The sequence below is a fragment of the Argopecten irradians genome, chromosome 5, assembly GCF_041381155.1.
Source record: "Argopecten irradians isolate NY chromosome 5, Ai_NY, whole genome shotgun sequence".
NCBI lineage: Eukaryota > Metazoa > Mollusca > Bivalvia > Pectinida > Pectinidae > Argopecten > Argopecten irradians.
In genome coordinates this window covers 10302919-10322512 of record NC_091138.1, presented here as the reverse complement: position 1 = coordinate 10322512, position 19594 = coordinate 10302919, and the positions used below count along the sequence as shown (strand labels likewise).

The 19594-nt window shown below is 34.1% G+C and overlaps 1 protein-coding gene across 1 annotated transcript; it reads left to right on the top strand.

Annotated features, from left to right (window-relative positions):
- The first annotated feature begins 1189 nt into the window (after positions 1 to 1189).
- LOC138322822 (carbohydrate sulfotransferase 15-like) lies at positions 1190 to 18372 on the top strand. The gene is made up of 8 exons (XM_069266947.1): positions 1190 to 1929; positions 5195 to 5609; positions 13556 to 13787; positions 14974 to 15126; positions 15548 to 15704; positions 17079 to 17235; positions 17562 to 17709; positions 17907 to 18372. Exons 2-8 carry the CDS (start codon positions 5244 to 5246, stop codon positions 18305 to 18307), a joined length of 1614 nt encoding a protein of 537 aa, XP_069123048.1. The 5' UTR covers positions 1190 to 1929; positions 5195 to 5243; the 3' UTR covers positions 18308 to 18372.
- The last annotated feature ends 1222 nt before the right edge of the window (positions 18373 to 19594 follow it).

Here is a 19594-nt window from a genome sequence, read left to right as displayed (position 1 = left end):
TTCATTGCAACCTTTGAACTTTGAATGACGTTATATATAACTCGAGAACAAAGTAGAAATACTCTATACAATCGAAAACAATAATCCTCATACCTATTTGATGATAATATTCGTTGACATATACACATATCGTATGAATTAATAATTAATTCCACGTTATTGTTAGATGTCGGTAATGAGACAACAAGATGTCGATCATTTCTATAATTTTCGGCGTAATTTTATCCTGAATTTTGGTATATAGATTAATTGTGTTGTTTTGACACAATTTACCCCAGTCCAAACCAGTTATTTGATATTCCAGGATTTATCTTAATCCTAATCACACCATAGAACCATACCAACTGAAAAATGTTCATGGCAATTACTTTCACAAATTCCAAACTCTCAAAAGCATTACTGGAGAAGAGAAATTTAAATCAATTAATTATAAGGATGACGCAGTGGCTGTACAACATTGAATTAATTAAGGTACATTTCATGCATATAACATATTTGTTAGATAAACTGTTCTCTACCCTGATGGTTATTCGCTGCGTTCTGTATCTACCATTTGCACAGTTATTGATTGTATCAACACCACAGTATTGGAAATTATATATGATATATGATTATATATCTATAGCATGTATACCATGGCACTGGGTAACATCTTGATTTTATATAGGCTATCGCAAGGCGTTCAGTCAATTAACCGGAAACTGTGTTAATGCACGCGAGCATGCTTCCTTAAAGTTATTTCTGATATACTCTGGCCGACTTAGGTAAACAGGGGACTCACTTAGGAGTAATTAGCCCCGCTTATTCAGTTATGGATTTAGTGACCGGTTCGCAGATTCTCGATTTGGTAGCCAGTTAACCGTCGCATTTCCATTTATGTCTTAAGAAAAAGTATTCAATATATACTTAATTGATTTCCAATGTTCTTTTGATGCAGTTGGAAATCACGCGTCTCTCCTTTTCTATTTATTCAGTTCCATAATCAATTTTAAAACATCGACAAACTTTATCAGTTTGTATTATATTCCATCCAAAACTCTCAAACCGTCGTAGGTTCAGTTTTGGACAATCGTCATCATTAGCGTAGTACATATGTAAGTGCGATAAACCGTGCTCCAGCCCGGGACTTTCAAACACCAGCTCTCCGTCTTTCATCGAGTTATCTGACGATTGGCGTTACACTAAAAGCTACATCAACGTCACGGTTATATGTTTGTCAAACAATTTTTTTCGTTAATTACTATTATCATTTTCTAATTCCAATTCAATTATAATTTTTCGAAAAAATGTAAAAATAGCAAATAATATATCATAATTAGGTATTGCAGTAGTATTGTTTGATTTTTGTTTTAAATTACAGAAATTATAAAAAAAAAACAAGCGTGCTCTTCAGTATTTTGTTGCATGGACGTGAATCTCTGATTAGGTTATCGTTGTGTCTCCCTGTGATGCCAGAAACATTTTAGAAATTATAGTGATATCAATCAGGATTACGATACAGGTACCGAACAAAATACCAGGCCTTATCCAATCACATTTTCACACAAGCATGGTGTTCTAATTTCTGTGTGCTACGTTTAGTCAAATATTTATTGATCACCGTTTTCCTCTGTGTGCAGTTTACCCCAACCACAAAAAAAAAAGAAAAAAAAAATACATGTATCAGGAAACCACGGGTCACGTGATAAATCTTATCGAGAAACCATGGATCCGAATATTGCGGTTACTAGTGATATAACCCTCCTTGATCGAAAGGTACCGTAAGGTCGATTCCCATAGAGATAAGGACCTATGACACGCAGTAATGTCACAGTATGATTATGTCATCAAACATATGAACGATGTTAGTGAGAAAACAGAATTCTGTTCATCACAAGGGCAGGTATGACTAAAGTGTGCCAAACGCCTTGGGACCATTCCGCTACAGAGGTAATATTTGACGAATGTAATATAAAACTTATATTGACTTCGGTATGATACCACAAAAATCCAGGTATGTTTTATCGTTGCCTTCTTACTTCCCTTTGACGCAATACTACAACAATCTTATTCATTTTCATACATATTTTCATTATTTCATATTATGATGATGCAGCTGGAAAATTACTTCTAGCGCGAAGCTAGAAGGCGACCGTATCACTATGTACAATTCAAACCTGCTACAAGTTAAAGTCACACTATATGAACTATCAACAAAAGGTTAAGTTAGATTCGACCCCGATATTGTTCGTATTTGTAGATGTATTTGAAATTAAGTTATATCGAAGAATATTTATAATGATTTTTAATAACTTTGGTACAGCAGTTGTTGAAAGTCGATACTTGTAAACATGCCTTCATTTTAAACTGGTCGCCATAGAAATTTCAATTATTGCCGAACGGAAGTCGAGACGTTACGTAGTTACGTTAGTCACATGATGTTCTCGGCAACGACGTTACAGTATCGGTTAACTCCGGCTTGTTTGACCAAATGGGACCCAAAAGCGATGTTTAATATTTATTTGATTTTTTTCTCATTATCACTCATCTTGACTTCCATTTACTCCGGTCTCTCCATAATTTACAACAGGATTATTTTCCCCTTTTTTAAATCATGAAACAAGTAAGACAGATACGGATATTTGGACTTTGATCCACCTTACTAGGGGAAAATGGATTTTTTTATATTGTATATGACAGAGAATTATTTCTAATATCATGATTACATTTTATCTTAAAGATACTCCACCGCCGACAGAGCATAAATGATACTCATCATTTGAACAATAATTGGTGTTTAATCGTGTATATGTATGTCTAATTAACACAAAACATAATATAAAATAATTTGTTTTGCTTTTGGTGTATGCGCAATCAGTAATTCATTCCATATAGGATATAGTGCCAGGGCATTTTTTCGGGATGCAATTAATTATTTTTTATATTTTAAACTTTAAGTAAAATTAGAAGCTCAAACTTTTCAATGGTAGTAATGGTGTGAAGTGAGTAACTTTTGTAACTGAAGAAAAATAGCAAATCGTCTGCTCCTTTTTTTGATAGTGAAAAAATACCATGTGTCAGCGGTGGAGCATCTTTAACCTGTTATCACACCCTTTACATTATATACTCCCCACTTATGTCTATGTAAACTGTTTAACAGTAGATGCTCCGATTTGTAGGCGATGACTAACTTGGGAAAGAACAGTATGTGCAGTAATTCATCAGATGTCAGTTGTCCTTTGTCCAACATTATTTATAGAATAGTGTGTGCTAATCAAAAGACAGGCAGACGGAGGCGACTTCCTTAAGGGCTTTTGAACTTAACTCTGTCGGTTGTATTTAAGTATTATTCTCAATATCTTTTGGGGTTATGAAGTCATAGACAAAAAAAGGAAGGACATTATTCATAGAAAACGATGTCCGTCCGTGTTTTGTCGTTGACTTCCTAACCCCAAGATATTGAGAATAATGCTTATAATTTAATTAAAATGACTCATCCAGGTACTAATTAGGCGTCAATCTCCCTGATTTTACTTGCCTTAAAACAAATTGAGTTGAGGCGCAGTGATATCTTATCCAATAATTCAGTTCAGCCAATTACTGTGCCGCTTTTAAATTTCCCCGCGAAACTGTTTTGTATATATGACGTACTTGACGTACAATTCTTTCGGTCTATGGAAAAATAACCTCAAAGGTCTAACAAATAGAAATGAGTGTAACATAATATTAAATAAAATTATATGGTTATATACACAATACATTAAATGAGACTTTTAACTTAAGAATTCAAACTTTTAGCACATCATATCCATTAAATCACCGCTGTATGTTATGGTCTAAAATGTCAATAATTATCCTATCATATCTTCAATCTATGCGTATTTACTTTCAGAATGATAATATTATATACTTAAATAACAGACCTAAACTTGAGCCCAATATAAGTCGAAAATGGCTTCAAGAGGCAGACATGTTGTTTCCATAAGAGTAGGTCGTATGAGGGCCATTTAGTGTAAATTGCATGAAGAAATCATAACAAATAACAATAATCCTATTTGCAAAACTAAACACGAAGATAGTATTATTATCTTTATTGGATAAATATACGTTACAAAACACGAAAATACTGCTCCCTACATGGTACACCCTGGAGAATGTCAACAACGACGCAACTCTCACATTTCTGTCATGTTGAGGATGAACTTAAGATATCATGAGTGTTGGGTAATATGGCATGTGATTGTTTGCATGAGAAACATATACTTATAAGTCTATTGTCACGTTACATTATGTCTCGCCATTAAAATCCGTTGGTCCAAAAAACACAATTTGTATAGGAATTAAAACCGAAAGTACGTAAACTGGAAATGGCTGCCCAATAGACCATGGCAAAAATAAAATCGATGTGTTATCGATAAAGTCATATTGAGTTGACATTTGACGCTAGATTCGTAATAAAATATGATTAAATAAAGATGTTGCTATAATTAATCATTTCACTAGATATTTCCCATCGAAGACTCCGCCGTGGCTTAGTATTTTTGATTGACATAAACGACAAGATGCCGAGAAAAAATAATGTAAAAAACATTCCAACGATAGATACGTAATTGTGGATGCTGTCATGTGTTTATTGCAAGGTATTTACGTTATTTGTTATCGGCAACAAGTCAGCCTTTGATATGATTGTGGTATTAAGGTTTTTCATCCAGCCACGTGTTCCGTCCCACATTGCTTGTGTGTATGGCAAATGTGTCCGAAAGTTTAACTAGCATATAACTTAAACAGGCGAAAATGTAAACAAAACTCAGTAAATGCGTGAAACCACATGATCACTGAACATATATGGAAGTGTTCTTGTTTACGAATATGCATTATTATGATGAATTTCAAACAGTTCTGAACACCGACAAAAGTAAGATTTTTGTTGTTTAAAAGAAACCTTTTTCATTAATGTGGAGTTTCAACGTTTATATATGTATTTGTTACGAAGTGAGAAAAATATGAGAGCATACTGACTGTGCAGTTAATTGTTTGTTTGTTAATAGTGGTTGTGTCGTACAATAGCCCCTGAGTTACTGCCGTTTTATCACGGTTTTTAATATATACAGCTTGTTATTATAACTGATATTCCGCACATCTGAAAACAAACCATTACAACGTCTGACGAATCATTTTTTAATTACTTACGTAAATGATTTCATTTTTGTTTTAGGTTTACCGTGTGCTGCTATCAACGTACTCATAAGTATAAACTGCTGAAAATGCGAACAAAAATGCGTTTACGGCAGCTAGGTTGTTGTCGAAGAAGTCACGTAGCCTCTATTCTTTTAGGATTTTTATCTGTGGGTGTTTTTATAGGATATATTCATCACCATACAGATGGCATACTAACGAAGGAGACGGAAATATCTGTGAACTCGAATCTATTAGTTTTTAAAAAGAACTTATTCAAACATCTGTATAAAAATGACAGTGAGTCAGAAGAACTATCCCCCACAAACATTACTTTTGTGAAAGTGTCACACAACGATACGTCGTTTTCTAAGCTGAAGCGGTATGAATGGTGTTCAAAGGAATCATCTAGTTACCCATACAAAAGTCCCTATGTGGAGGACATACTGAGTTATGTAAGTACAATTGTTGGTCTAACGACAATTTCAGAGATGCACTGATTAATATATTGCATATAATTGACCAATCGCCAGTATGTAATAGCTACGTCTCATGCTCGCAAACTCATTTGCTCCTACTCAATGTCGTACATGTACCATGCGGAACCCGAACGGTTCGGTTTTGATTGACAGATGGCGATCCGTCATTATAATCTCATACATAACATTAAAAGAACTTAAAATATCCTTCATACAAAATAAACAAATCATATATAAAATGTTTGTTTCAATTTTAAAGACCGAAGTTTGATTAACATATTAAACAAGTTATAAGAGTTTCAACGCTGTGACCATAAAATGTGTCGAAATAGGGAATCTTATTTTAGCATTTATTTTATATTTTTTGTCTGTCCATTGCCAGTTTTTTTTTTTTTTCATTTCATTGTCAACATCCTGACAGTTGTTATGACGGTATTGGTCGAACTAGTATTCTTCAGTAATGAGTTAAGTAATAAGTTTGAGCTATTATCGTTTTGATTCCAATTGTCGTACGTGATAACACAAAAAACCTTAATGGCAGGAATAGTCGTTCCAGCGAAAATCACAGATTAATTAACAATTAAAGGATTGTTAGATTGCATTTATTGGAAATATAAATGCAATCTCTAGGTGGTATATTAATAGAATTATAACGCCCTAACGGGCACTGTAATTTTTATCTCCCACCCAGATTGCATTTATATCTCCAATAAATGCAATCTAATAATCCTTTAATTATTATATTTACATTTTGTTCACTATTTCAGAGTAAAACATAATAAGGTGAGAGTGACCTTTTGAATTTAACGCTTCACCATTTTATCTGAACAGTCAAGGTCAATGTGATAAAAAAATAGTCGCTATAAAATAAAAAGACAACAAAACTCGCTGGTTTTCAATTCAATAGCTTTTCTGTTTCCTAATAATAATCCAAGCATTTAAAAGATTTTTATATTTTCATCCAACTACATTGTCAATTTCTCCGTGTGGACTAACTTGGTTCCAGTGAACAGAACTTCCATTCATGTATATATTAAATATTACTACACCAAGTGTAGTCTGCATTTGTTGACTCATATTGCAGGTCATGATTGTCATGACAGTAAGGGGGATCTCTGTGGAAAAATGTAGATGTGAAAGATACATTTCATGATCGTAATGCTCTGACTAATCCCCAAACCCGTTTGTTGATTATATACCGAATGTGCTGTCGGTATAGGCAACGTCATATCGGTGTTATATTGGTTATCAATGCCTTGAGATAAGAATATGGATTTTAGAAAAATTCTCGTAACGATCTGTTAACTTTCAGAAACAGTTTTCGGACACGTCCACCATTAAACTTTCATAAACAATTTTCAGGACCCTCCATCATCTGAATATTAACGTCTTTGCTTTGTTCATGCAAACCATATCATAATGACATCCATGTGGTAGAAGGGACGTTCTGTTATTGCCTGATTAACATTTCTTGAAACCTCTGTGGTGACATATTTTGTACTATTATATTGATAAGATTATCAAAATAACTTACCATTATGTAGTTCGGGTTATGTGTTAAAGTCATATTTTGTCGGCAAGTTGAAGTTCTAGTCTGACCATGAAGCCACGTTGTTGTCTACAATCGTAATGAGGAAAAACGGTATAAAGCTATATCGCATATCATTATTCAGTATAATAAGTAATTATGAAGTGACTTATGTGGATGTTTTATCTGCCCTGCAGGTAGGGCGTTAGAATTGTACCTGCTGCCCCTATTGCATGATCGTAAACGGCGACTAAATTTAGGATCTTATTTTTCCCTTCTTCCGAACTAACTTTATCTTTCCTAATGCCTCCATTGGCACCGCCTCACTTTTGGCCTTGAGTTGAGCGTTCGCCCTGTGAGGAAGGCTCTGGATTCTGTCCCCTGGCCGAGACACACCAAAGTCTATAAAAGTGGTAGTTCCTGCTCCTGTTTGGCGCTCAGCATACAGGGAGTGGGACGACTGGTTCGCCCGTCGTCAGTATAATGTGACCGGGTGGGGTGTGTTGCTTGGTGTCTTCGGCGGCATGCATCGGTGATATAGCACTATAAAAGGGCAACAGTTCCACTTTACAAGAAGACACAACACGAACATACCACAGTCTCCCAAAACGCGCACCTCAACGCAAACATGGAAGGCCGTCCTTACATGACCACAGCTGTTAATAGGACGTTAATCAATCAAACAAACAAACAAATAGATTTTTCATCTAAACATACATAAAGCATAAACTCAAGAACTTTTACAGTGCCAAACGTCTGTGTTGTAACTAATGTTTAAAAGGCATCATAGGTTTTTCTCTGGTCATTTGAATATATTTTACATCTTAATTCGTCAATAGACTGCCGAAGAAAATATAGCATGTCACCATTATGCCCAGTTATAACTTCACTGTCGGGAATTACATGTACGTGGTTTGAAGTGGTGATCCCACGAACAGACAAAATGTCTGCCATGCAGAAAACCGAGGCGCTTCGGGAGAAACCAGAACTGGCCTATAGACGTCGGACTTTATTATGAAATATACCCATGTTTACATTTCTGCTGAATTTTGTGTCATTGTTGCAAACATTTATATATATCATAGTCTAAGATAGATATATGTTTACTGTTGGTTGAAAAATTTCATGCCTGGTCCCTGTGCAGTAGGCTACAATTCTTTCAGCTGTCTTTAGCAGAGAAGTATAAACTTGGTGCATTTGTAATGTGACACTTAATGAAAGACAAATGTGAAACTCATATAATTCGGTTCTACCTGTCTTTTAGGGCCTATCAAGGAACTTTGATGACTCCGTTAATATTAAATTTAACATGCCGGGGTCATTGCATAGATGACGTTCTGCCCACAGGGATCTGAGAATTAGTTACAGATTTTATAATTATGGACCCACCAGAGTGCTCTAAGACAATTTTAGACGTTTTAGAGGTCTAGATCAAACAAGCAAATTTGTGAAATTTCCATCCGTCACTTTGAGGACATATTGTAGGTAAACAATATTGAGGTTAGGTTTAACCTTGGTTGAAACATGAAAAAATAAACTGAAGTCTTATTCGGAAGTAACTTTGTTACCAAGTTTGAAGAAAATCGGTTAATATTTATAACAGTTATTTTACGGAAATGGCATAAAAATGACTTTTTTTTTAATCAAAGGGCCATAACCCTGCTAATTAAGATCTGCCAAAAGTGGCGATCGAACTTGGCTAAGCCCTTAAAGCATTTAACTTTGTTACCAAGTTTTAACAATATTTGTTTAACATTTGTTAGTTATTACACAGAAACTCAAAAACTGACATTTGTAGTAAATTAAAGGGCCATAACTCTGATAAATAACATCCGCTGAAAGAGTTGATCGAACCTGGCCAGGCACTTAAGGCATACAACCTTGTTACCAAGTTTGAAGAAAATCGGTTAACATGTATTACAGTTATTGTACGAAAGTGGCAGAAACTGACTTTTTTATTTAATCAAAGGGCCATTATTTCGCTAAAAAAGGTCCGTTGAAAGTCGCGATCGAACTTGGCCGAGTCCTTAAGGCATTTAACCTTGTTTACTAAGTTTAAAGAAAATCGATTTACATTTGTTACACTTATTGCACGGAAATGACGTTTATAGAAATTCAAAGGGCCATAACTCCGCTAAATAAGGTCCACCGACAGTCGCGATCGAACTTGGCCGAGCCCTTAAGGCATTTAACTTTGTCACCAAGTTTATAGAAAATTGGTTTTCATTTGTTACAGTTATTGCACGGAAACTAAGTGTTACAGACAGATGGACAGACAGACGGACAAACACAAATTAATATTCCCCGTTTCGGAGAAAGCGGGGGATAAAAAACGATAAAAATCATTATCTATATGGCACAATATCGTATGTAGTATTTATGTAGAGTAGAATTTTCATGGATTTTTTTATCTAGACCACTAAAACGTTTAAAAATAGTCTAAGGGCACTCTGGTGGGTTCATGATTATATAATCTGTAACTAATTATCATATCCCTGTGCGTAAATAGCCCAGAACGACGTCACCAACGGGAGATTGGAAGAATTATGATCTCATGAATTCCCTTTTTGTATGGTAAGGTTATAGTGTCAGTCCAGTGAAGTTTGTTTTCTGCCTAGCTTTCATCCTTATGAAGCTAAGTGGTTTTGAGCTACAATGTAGCCAGACCATTAGAGCCTGGCGTAATTATCGGAGTACGTCGCGCTGTCCGAGATGTTGAAATCTGGCTTTTTCAATCATTCAAGATATTTAATGACAGTTACATGGCATGAAAGATGAATTATCCGTCTGTCGATTGAGACTATTCTTGTTGTCATATCTTTCACAATTTTTTAATATTAATACTTTTTTCTTGATTTCGGTAGTGTTATTAGTCGGCCGAGTTATAGACATTGACACAGTATTACACATACATGTATTTAGAGAACGCTATTTATATTTGTAGTCAAAAGCATATGCGTGAGTGGACAGCTCAGTGACATCGGTTATTGTCGGACTATCAGCAAAGTTGTATGCAGCACGTGCACCTGTGTTGCTATATGGTAGTTTCACTGGCTGGCCATGGGTGATAGAGGCGAAGGACACGATGCTCAGTATGCATGTACCGCAACATGCCGGTAAAGTTCTAGGAATTACGAGAAGATATGAAAATAGATGCAGCCTTATTTACCCAAAAATTATTTTCTTACTGTAAAAAAACCGCTCGGTCAAGAAGCCGAGAGATCTTTATCGCTTCTGGAGCAGTTTGCTCTATCTAAAATATGTGAGCGCGGGGGTCGTCTCGGAATACTACTCTCAGCGACGTTTTACGACCTGATCTAGAAATCTATTTAAATAAATACTTGCTAATTAGTACTTGTAATTCTGTTTTCTGCAGCATTCACCTAAACCTTTATAGTTCCAATGTGGTGTAGAATCTATATGTTGAAAGACCACTTTCAATTATTTTAATGATTGTAAAAATATTCAATGTAAAAAAAAATACAAACATGATTATGCATCAATCAAGTTACAAGATACTTGAATCTAGTAACAGTTTTAGTGAAAATCAAGATGGAGAAATAATGCTATACAAAGAGCAATTTGCACGTGATTAAATAAAAATATAATGTGTGGCAACTATATATACATTTTATCTATTTCTATTAAGTGTTTATATCTTAAATTTCATTATTTGATAAAATTTTACTTGAGGAGGCCTTACACTTTGAAAAAAATCACTATTATAATACAAATAGTAATTGTTGCACGGCCACATTTCTAGGGATTAACATGTTTCAGACAGAGTTATCAATTTCAAAGTTATATTTCAGAGAAAATAACAGATATAGTTACATGAAACGAAGTGTAATTATCAATAAATGATGCATCTTTGGTATCACCACTGAGAAATGAGGTAAACTTTAACAACACAAATGTTTTAGGTATTTTTTCAATTAGGGTATCAATTTGGGTACAGTATCAATTTGGGTACAATGTTGGGCCTTAAGTTATACGTGTACGTCTTCACCAAGCGAATGAAATAAGTGACTGATGTCAATTAGTTTTGATTCTCGTAATCATCATCATGTAATAATAAAATAGAGGTTCCCAATAAGTGACTATGCAAAACATGTTTATCAAACTCGAGTTAGTTGATAAACATCCTATAACTTAAACTCTGTTAAAGTTCCACTTTCGTGAAACTGGGCCCTGTTATAAATACAATGGAACGAAAATGCGCCTTAAAAAGTAATCCGAAGTTGAAAGCCAATCGGAATCAAGAGGGGTTGTATGTACATACACATAACATAAACATGTACACATAAACGATAATCAGCTGCTATGATTGAGTTTATCACATGTGTTGTTTTATTGTGGAGCAAGCATTGCCTTTATGGGGTAAATATTATAACATAAATTTTATAATATAATCACATAGATCTCATATTTGTCATTATTATTTGGAAGCATAAACACATAAGCCAATTTGATAGTTGTATTAGGTTGCTTCTTGTATTGCAGTCTCAATTGTCTCATGTCAAATTTGAAAAATAACTGAAATGCCCATTTCCAAGGCAATCAATTTATTGAAATTATAGATGGATTGTAAACTAGTCATCAAGGGTGCAATTATGATATACATGTTTTTATATACTTCTACTAAGCCAAAGTACATTGTATCTCTAAACATAGCCTGTTATTGTCTCTGAGAGCAAAGGTGCAAATTAATAAGATCAACACTTTGAAAACATCACGTACATGTATCCAATAGCTTATTTCAACATCTGAAGGAGAGGACCGATTGACACAGCATCTAGAAAAAAAAAGTAAAGAATTTTTTTTTTTAATTCTACAGGTTATACTATAACCGCCCCCTCAACCCAAATGATTTGCGTGAAATTCATTGAGTGAATCAAGAAGAACTTTTAATGTCATTGATTACTAAAAGTTACCAACATTTTTGAGAATAACATGACTTATAACGTTTTAATTTCACATAACCGATTCGATTACAGTTTGTAACATGGTATTTAGAATAAATGTGCTTGTTAGTCGATTAATGTCCAGCGGAGTGTCGTCAGCCACCAAATCGAGGTGGCAGCCTTGGAAACAATATTACTAAGACCTCTGTTATTTAATTTTGAACCAATTCTCATGCGTGGTAACCGACCATTTTGTTGCTACGATGACCTATTCGTGTCACCCACCATTTACAAAAACATGCATAGATATTGACAAATATGGACTTTCGGACATTCCAATTGTCTAAGAATGTTCTATTATTGTATAACATATATGACCGAATAACAATTCAGTGGTTATATCACTAATTTCGTCGTATAACAGTAAAACGTACTTCGTTCGTGGGTTTCACCACGTGACGTATTGATGAAATGATAAGAGATTTTTTTTCTACACCCGCCGTCCGATTATTTGTATGTTTGCAACAATGACACAAATCCAGCAGAAATGTAAACATGGGTATATTTGGTAATAATGTCCGACGTCTAAAGGCCAGTTCTTGATACATTAGACCCATTGAGTTCGGAAGCTTACCGTCTGGTTTCTTCCGAAGCGCTTCGTTTTTCTGCATTGCAGACATTTTGTCTGTTCGTGGGATCACCACTTCAAACCACGTGATTCCCGACAGTGAACTTTAAATCATTCACTCATTATAAGTTTTTAGCAATACATCGTATATGTAGATGGTATGAGAACATAATCATATGCTGGTCATATAGGTCTGCATTGTAGTAATAATCTATGCCGCCTGAATATTATTCGTTTATAATACTAAAATGGCTAATGCTATTGTTGATATATATGTATTGGTTGGTTAACGTCCTATTTATTATCAATTAACAGCCAGGATCCTTTATGGACGGCCTTCCATTTATGCGGTTTGTTGTGGGTTATTTAGTAAGTGCATAATTTAGGAGAGTGCAGTATGTTTGTGTCGTGTATCTTTACAATAGAGGGCATTTTGTCCTTTTATACATGCTATATCACTGAAGCATACTAGTAAAGACACCGGGTAAGCACACCACACCCGGTCATATTATACTGACGATGAGCAAACCAGTCGTCCCATTCCCTTTATACTGAGCTCCAAGCAGAGGCAGAAACTATCATATTTATAGACAATGTATCTTTATCCCGACGAGGGGACAAAATCTTGAGCCTTTCTCAAAGGGGCGAACGCTCAGCCCCAGACCAAATGTAAGGCGGTTTTAAATGAGACATTATGTAGAATATGTATATATATTATATAACATGCACCATAAAACAATAAGTAACATTTCCATAGAAAAAGCTTGATATCTTCATTTGTGTGAGCTGAAACGTTCAATGTCCCGTTTGCTATCACTGATTTTATTGTCATGTCCTCAGTATGTTATGCCCATTTTTACAGAACATTACCTTCATTCCAAAAGGTTATAAGAACCCTTGTTTCTATGATGTGTGTAAATCAGTGGGACCTATACCTGTTCGATCACTGCGCTGTCTGCCATATTTCCATCTCATCGGGGTTGACAAGAGTGGCTCGACGGACCTTTTTGCTAGGATCACCAAACACCCACAGATTCTGCCAAACCTCGGAGTCCTTAACAAGGAAACATCATGGTGGCCTTGGACACGTTATGGTAGATACAATATCCTAAGTTGTGTTAACGAAGATCTATGAAAGACCCTATTTTCCCCGCCTACTAAATATTCTCACATAGTTATCATACAAATATAAAAAGTAAGTATTATGATGAAGTATTTATTGTTATTAGATCAACCACAAATACTCCTTGTGTTAAAAGTCCACACTATTTAGTACATTTATTTTGACAGCACAGTCATTTCTGCAATGATGGTTTGATTTTAAATATAAACGTGCACTTTCTTTCTTTCTTTGAAAATTGAATGCTTTCATTCCTTGTTCCAATAATTTCACTGTTAAATTGCTTCATTTCTTGTATACATACAAGTAACACATAAATCCACGTTTCCCGAATTGAATAATTTCGGTATAATTCCTAATCCAAGAATCACACAAAGCCTAATGAACAAATTTGAAAAATTAAGCTTAAGTTTTTTCACCACTTTGCCGTTTTCACTGAATTTCAATTTAGTTTCCTTTAGAATTCACTAAATCTTGATATTATGGTTTTTAAAAGGACCAATCATATTCTTTAACTGATGTTATTGCTTCATTTTATAACGTAGAGCGGTATATTCCAAATTAATACATTTCCGTGGTTATCCTCTATATCTTTTGAATTTTCGACAAGTAATATCCAAGTGAATGGTCTGATATAAACAGCAGTGAAATTAACATTCAAAATCATAAAAAAATATCTGGTAATAACATTGGTATGGAATTTCATGAAAATGTCATGCAATGCATGTGTGACCAGAGTAGACATTACACAATTGTGTTGAAATGTTTAGTGTCAAAGGTGGTTGAAGATCTTACCTGTAGCAGTAGATTAATTACACTAAGGCCTCGCACTATCCATTATCTTGACTAATCTACAGTTTTCGGTGTTTCTCCTATTCATATATTAATGGGCAACTATACTATAAAACGATTATGTAAAGTAGGAAAACAGAAAATATTTAATGAGGAGTTTTTTATTCTGATATACAGTTTCCCATAGTAGATTAAGAAGGAATTGCATGCCAAATAGGTTTAACATGAGCAATGTAACAGGGGTAAAAATACCTTTGAAGGTTATCTTAGACACGGGATAATTTACTTTGATATGATTTCCCTACTTTTCCTATTAATGACGAATGAAAATAAAATCAATACTATGTAGGTTTTCTTTTACCATTCAGGACATGGGTTAAAGAAACTGGTCAGGAGAGAGACATTTGATCAGTATTTGGGCTATTTTGATAGTGCGGCCGGACATATTGAAAGGACTATTCAAGTCAAGAGGAACAATATGTCAACTCCGGATACCGGCGATTTGCATCCCCTTATCACAGGTGTTGTTACAGTCTTCATAAACGTATACATGGAATTTCCAATCATAGTGTTATGATTAAAAGAGCAATATTGAAATCCTAAAATGTGTCCCTCAAAACAATCAAAGCGAAATTATAGCTTCATCGCCGGGATTCTAGTTAACGTAATCATTATGTTTGATTTACAGGATTTTCTGTTTCTATAATAGTCATTGTAAGATGTATAACTTTACGAGTTCAATAGATATCAGCATTCTTCTGCCTACCGGAACCTGCACTTATCTATGAGTCAGCAGTGTAGTAATAATATATGCCTTGTGAATAGTATTCATCTGTGATAATGATATGTCATTTCTGACGTACTGATATAAAAAGATAACATATATAAAATAAAAAAAACTAACGAAATACAATCTACATTTCATTATACATACATTTACAGGGGACGGAACACCAATGGATTTTTGGGATTTTTCTGGTTGGCCACTCATCCCTCAAAATAAAAATCAGACCTTACCGAAAGTATTGACGCCCCACCTCATCAAGCATTTGAACCCTAACGTGAAGTTGATTCTGGTTCTTAGAGATCCGACGGAAAGGTGAAGATAGTATGAACAACCGATTGTTTATGATATTTAGTGGATTTGACGGAGAGAAGAATATAGTATAAAAATGATTATGTTCATGATATGTTTATGGGAAAATGTTAATATCTCGAGAAGGCATGGGTTATATGAAAATAGGAATGGGTTACACGTCCTTTCAATAATAAAACCACACCTACAATTACACATTTCAATCTAATATACATGGATATTTAAAGTCTCATTATGTTTTCGTAATATATCTAATCGAAACAAATTACCAAATTTCGTCAAATGATAGAGTTGATTTTCTTATTGCGATATTTCTTAATTAAAAAAGTTGAGGGATTCCATTGTTACGCTCTGTTGGTGCCACAGTCCACATGTAGGTAAACATCACATATGAGAACCGCTTTGTGTATAACCTTTGACCCAAGTTATGTTTGTCAACTGATAGATATTGACAGAAGACGCTAATGCATTGTCATCTTATTTTCGTCGTTTTTAAAAATGAGTCTCTTTAAACATTAATTAAAATCCTTCTTAAAATCGTTACATCCTTTGAAAACTATTATCAGAAATTGGTCATATGAAAACAGTTAGGGAGTTAACCATGGAAAGTCAATTACTTAGAAATAAGTAAGTATATGCGAACAAACAGTTCTGCACGAGACCATACAATGCACTCTACACAGGTAAGAGCGAAGATTGGGTACACGCGCTCTATAAAGAGGTAACTGAGGGATATTCTTTACTTTGTAATGCTTCGCTATTTTGTAGTTTTGGCGTATAAGTGCGTGCCTAAAGTCGTCAGGGTGGAGTATACTCTTCTACTGAAGTATTGTGTTTTTATTTTGGAAAGAAGAACCAGTTCTATAAGGAACATTGAATAAATTAAAACATGTTCTAAATTTCCCCGTGGTGTCGCTGGGTTTTACCTTGTGACCATCTGGATACGTACAGTCACATAGGCTATTTTCAGACATACACATTTACGTGTTTTATTTATAGATATTTTAAAATGCATTTTTGTCAAAAGTGTACATATTTGAACAAAATGAAGTAAATATAAATTCATAAGGATCATCAATGTTTAGCTGGTAGAGCATTCATAAAAACATAATTAATTGTACTTTAAAAGACTTAAAATTTCGATTGGAACAAAATTTGAGATTAAATAATAAATAAAACGTCTAGGATTAGGCACCTTAATTTTACTTCCCTTTTGAATGTTTTAATTAGATAATAATCCGAGTCGAGGTCTATTTTTAAGTGTAAATGGTTCAATCTGATTAAATATGGTTCGGTGCAAATTCCTATTTTTATTTAACGATAAGCACAATCTGAAATCACCAATTGCGATTATCTCCCTTTGTTCGTTTTTTACAGGTTGTATTCTGACTATGTATTTCTGAAATCCGGAATCCAGACCCCAGAAGCTTTTGATAATGCTGTGTCGCAGTCAATAAGCTATTTTAGAAATTGCACCAGGCGACACTCCGTTCGAAAGTGCTTATTTGACCGTGATCTCCACACCAGCGTTCGGGTAGGTATATTCTATAATTTATTTCAACTTTACTATTAGAAAATTTATTTTTTAATTGATCATTGTCATCTTAAGAACCATTTCTAATACGTAGGTAAATGAATAATGTAATATCTTAAACACTCGACCATCGTGGCTCCAGAACATCGACATTACCCAATCTTGGTAATATATTTTATTAAACACATCCCCCTGTCATATATATTCAGTATTTAATCCTTAAAGTTTGTAAATAACGTCTTCATAACGCCAAGCATTTTCAGTGTTTGATTCACAGTATACTAAATTACATGGATGGACTAGCGTCGAAGTATCTATATTAACAGGCACGCATCCACGTCAGTATATATAGTGTTTATCTACGGGAGTGGCTCAAAGTTTTCCCCAGAAGACAGATTTTTATCATTCGTTCTGAGGACTATTCACATAACATTACGTCCCATCTAAAACAACTATTCCATTTTCTTGACGTCGGTAAGTTTATTTCTATCAAGATTTCAGCTTTATCCAAATCCACTCGATTAAGATGGTTTATGTCACTTAATTATATTTTTGCATACTCAGAATAATAATAAAATCTTTCCTGACGGAGTTGCGGTATTGTTTTATATACTCATGCATATTTCTAAATATTTTAACTGGTTACCACCTTCTTATAAACAATTTTTCAGTTGATCTAAAAGGAAGGGACATTACAATGATCTCCAAAAGAGCACGCGTCTACGAAACCGGGAAAAAGAAGAAAATGGGCCCAATGTTGAACAGAACGAGACAGCTGCTAGACGAGTTCTTTCAGCCATTTAATGAGGAACTGGTTGACATATTGAACGATACGAAATATCTCTGGAAAGACACGAAAGAACAAATGAAAAAACAGTTAGAAAAATATGAACTACTGAAAAGATTAGAAGCTGTTAGAGTACGCCAGAATAACACAAGTGTTGGAAAATCAAAATCTAGAACACTGTCATTAACGAAAAGTGAAATGCTGGAATTAAAACCGTTTATGAATGCAGACAATAGAACCGGAACAATGAAGTTTAACAGTTCTGAATTATTAGATTGGGAGTAACTCATTTAGCCATTGAAGAAATGTGTTTAACACTTCTATCGCAATTTAAATTCGCGATGAATACATGTATTGTTGTTGTTTGAACTATAGTGTTAGAATTTCCTGCTGTATCAATATTATTGACCAGCATTACATTACATGAAGAAATATGTGCAGAAAGCACTGACAAAAAGTTTCCCTTCGTGTATCTTAATTAAAGTAAATGATTTAGTTTGTTTTCACACTATTTTAAGGACAAGGAAATGGAACATCATTTAATTATCTAAGATTTTCCCCGACAAACGGAATGCAACACTATGAATGTATGTAGAATGATTTAACATTATAAACAGAAATTCAATCTACACGATGCTTTGCGCTATCATGGAATTTGAAAGTTTTTAAAATCAATTACTTTAATAAGTTGTCATATTGAAATTAAAAAAATGAATATAAATTACAAGTAGATTATCTTTAAATGTTTATTATGATTATATACACGTATACCGAATACCAAGGCCAGTTAAGTTATACATTGTGTACGAACAATCACGTGCAGTGCTTGAGGTTTTAATCGTTTGTATTATTTTAACATTTCTTTAACCTAATTAAAATGATATGTTTCCGTTGCTAAGCACAAGGCTGTGTCAAATGACGGTAGTTAGATCCGTTTTGTTGTATTTACCTTTCACAAATTTTCTTTTCCAACTCCCAATTATAGGCTATTTTTATCAAATTAAAAAAAAATATGTCTTAGCGAACGTTGATTGTACCTATTATTCACCTCAGATATTGTTTTTCTTACTAAACTCCTGACAATGATTCAATTTCAATTCAAACTCGTAATTTGATACAACACAAGGGAATTACATATAACATAAACTTTGTAAATGCATATTGCAATATAGTAGAATAAAAGGTGATGAACAATTCAACCAAAATAATGATTCATATTAATGTACACATGCAATTAATACAATTAAGATGTTAATGGAACCAATCAAACCAAAGCAATTACAAACTCTCTTAAATACCATCGGTTATTAGTTATAAGTGACAATGCATGCTTACGAGAGTTCTTGTCATCAGTGCCTTCAAAATAAAGAAACATAGATACCAAAAGCATACCCTTAAACAAAGCTTATTAACTATACAAATATTATGACTGTGATTACCACATAAAATGGAGGAAAATGTATGACATAAAAAAACAAATTATGCCTTAAAAATTGAAGTCGGATTAATGTTATGCCATATTATTTACTCAGAAAAGTTGCAACTGAGCCTCGCGGGAAAGGTTCGAAGTGA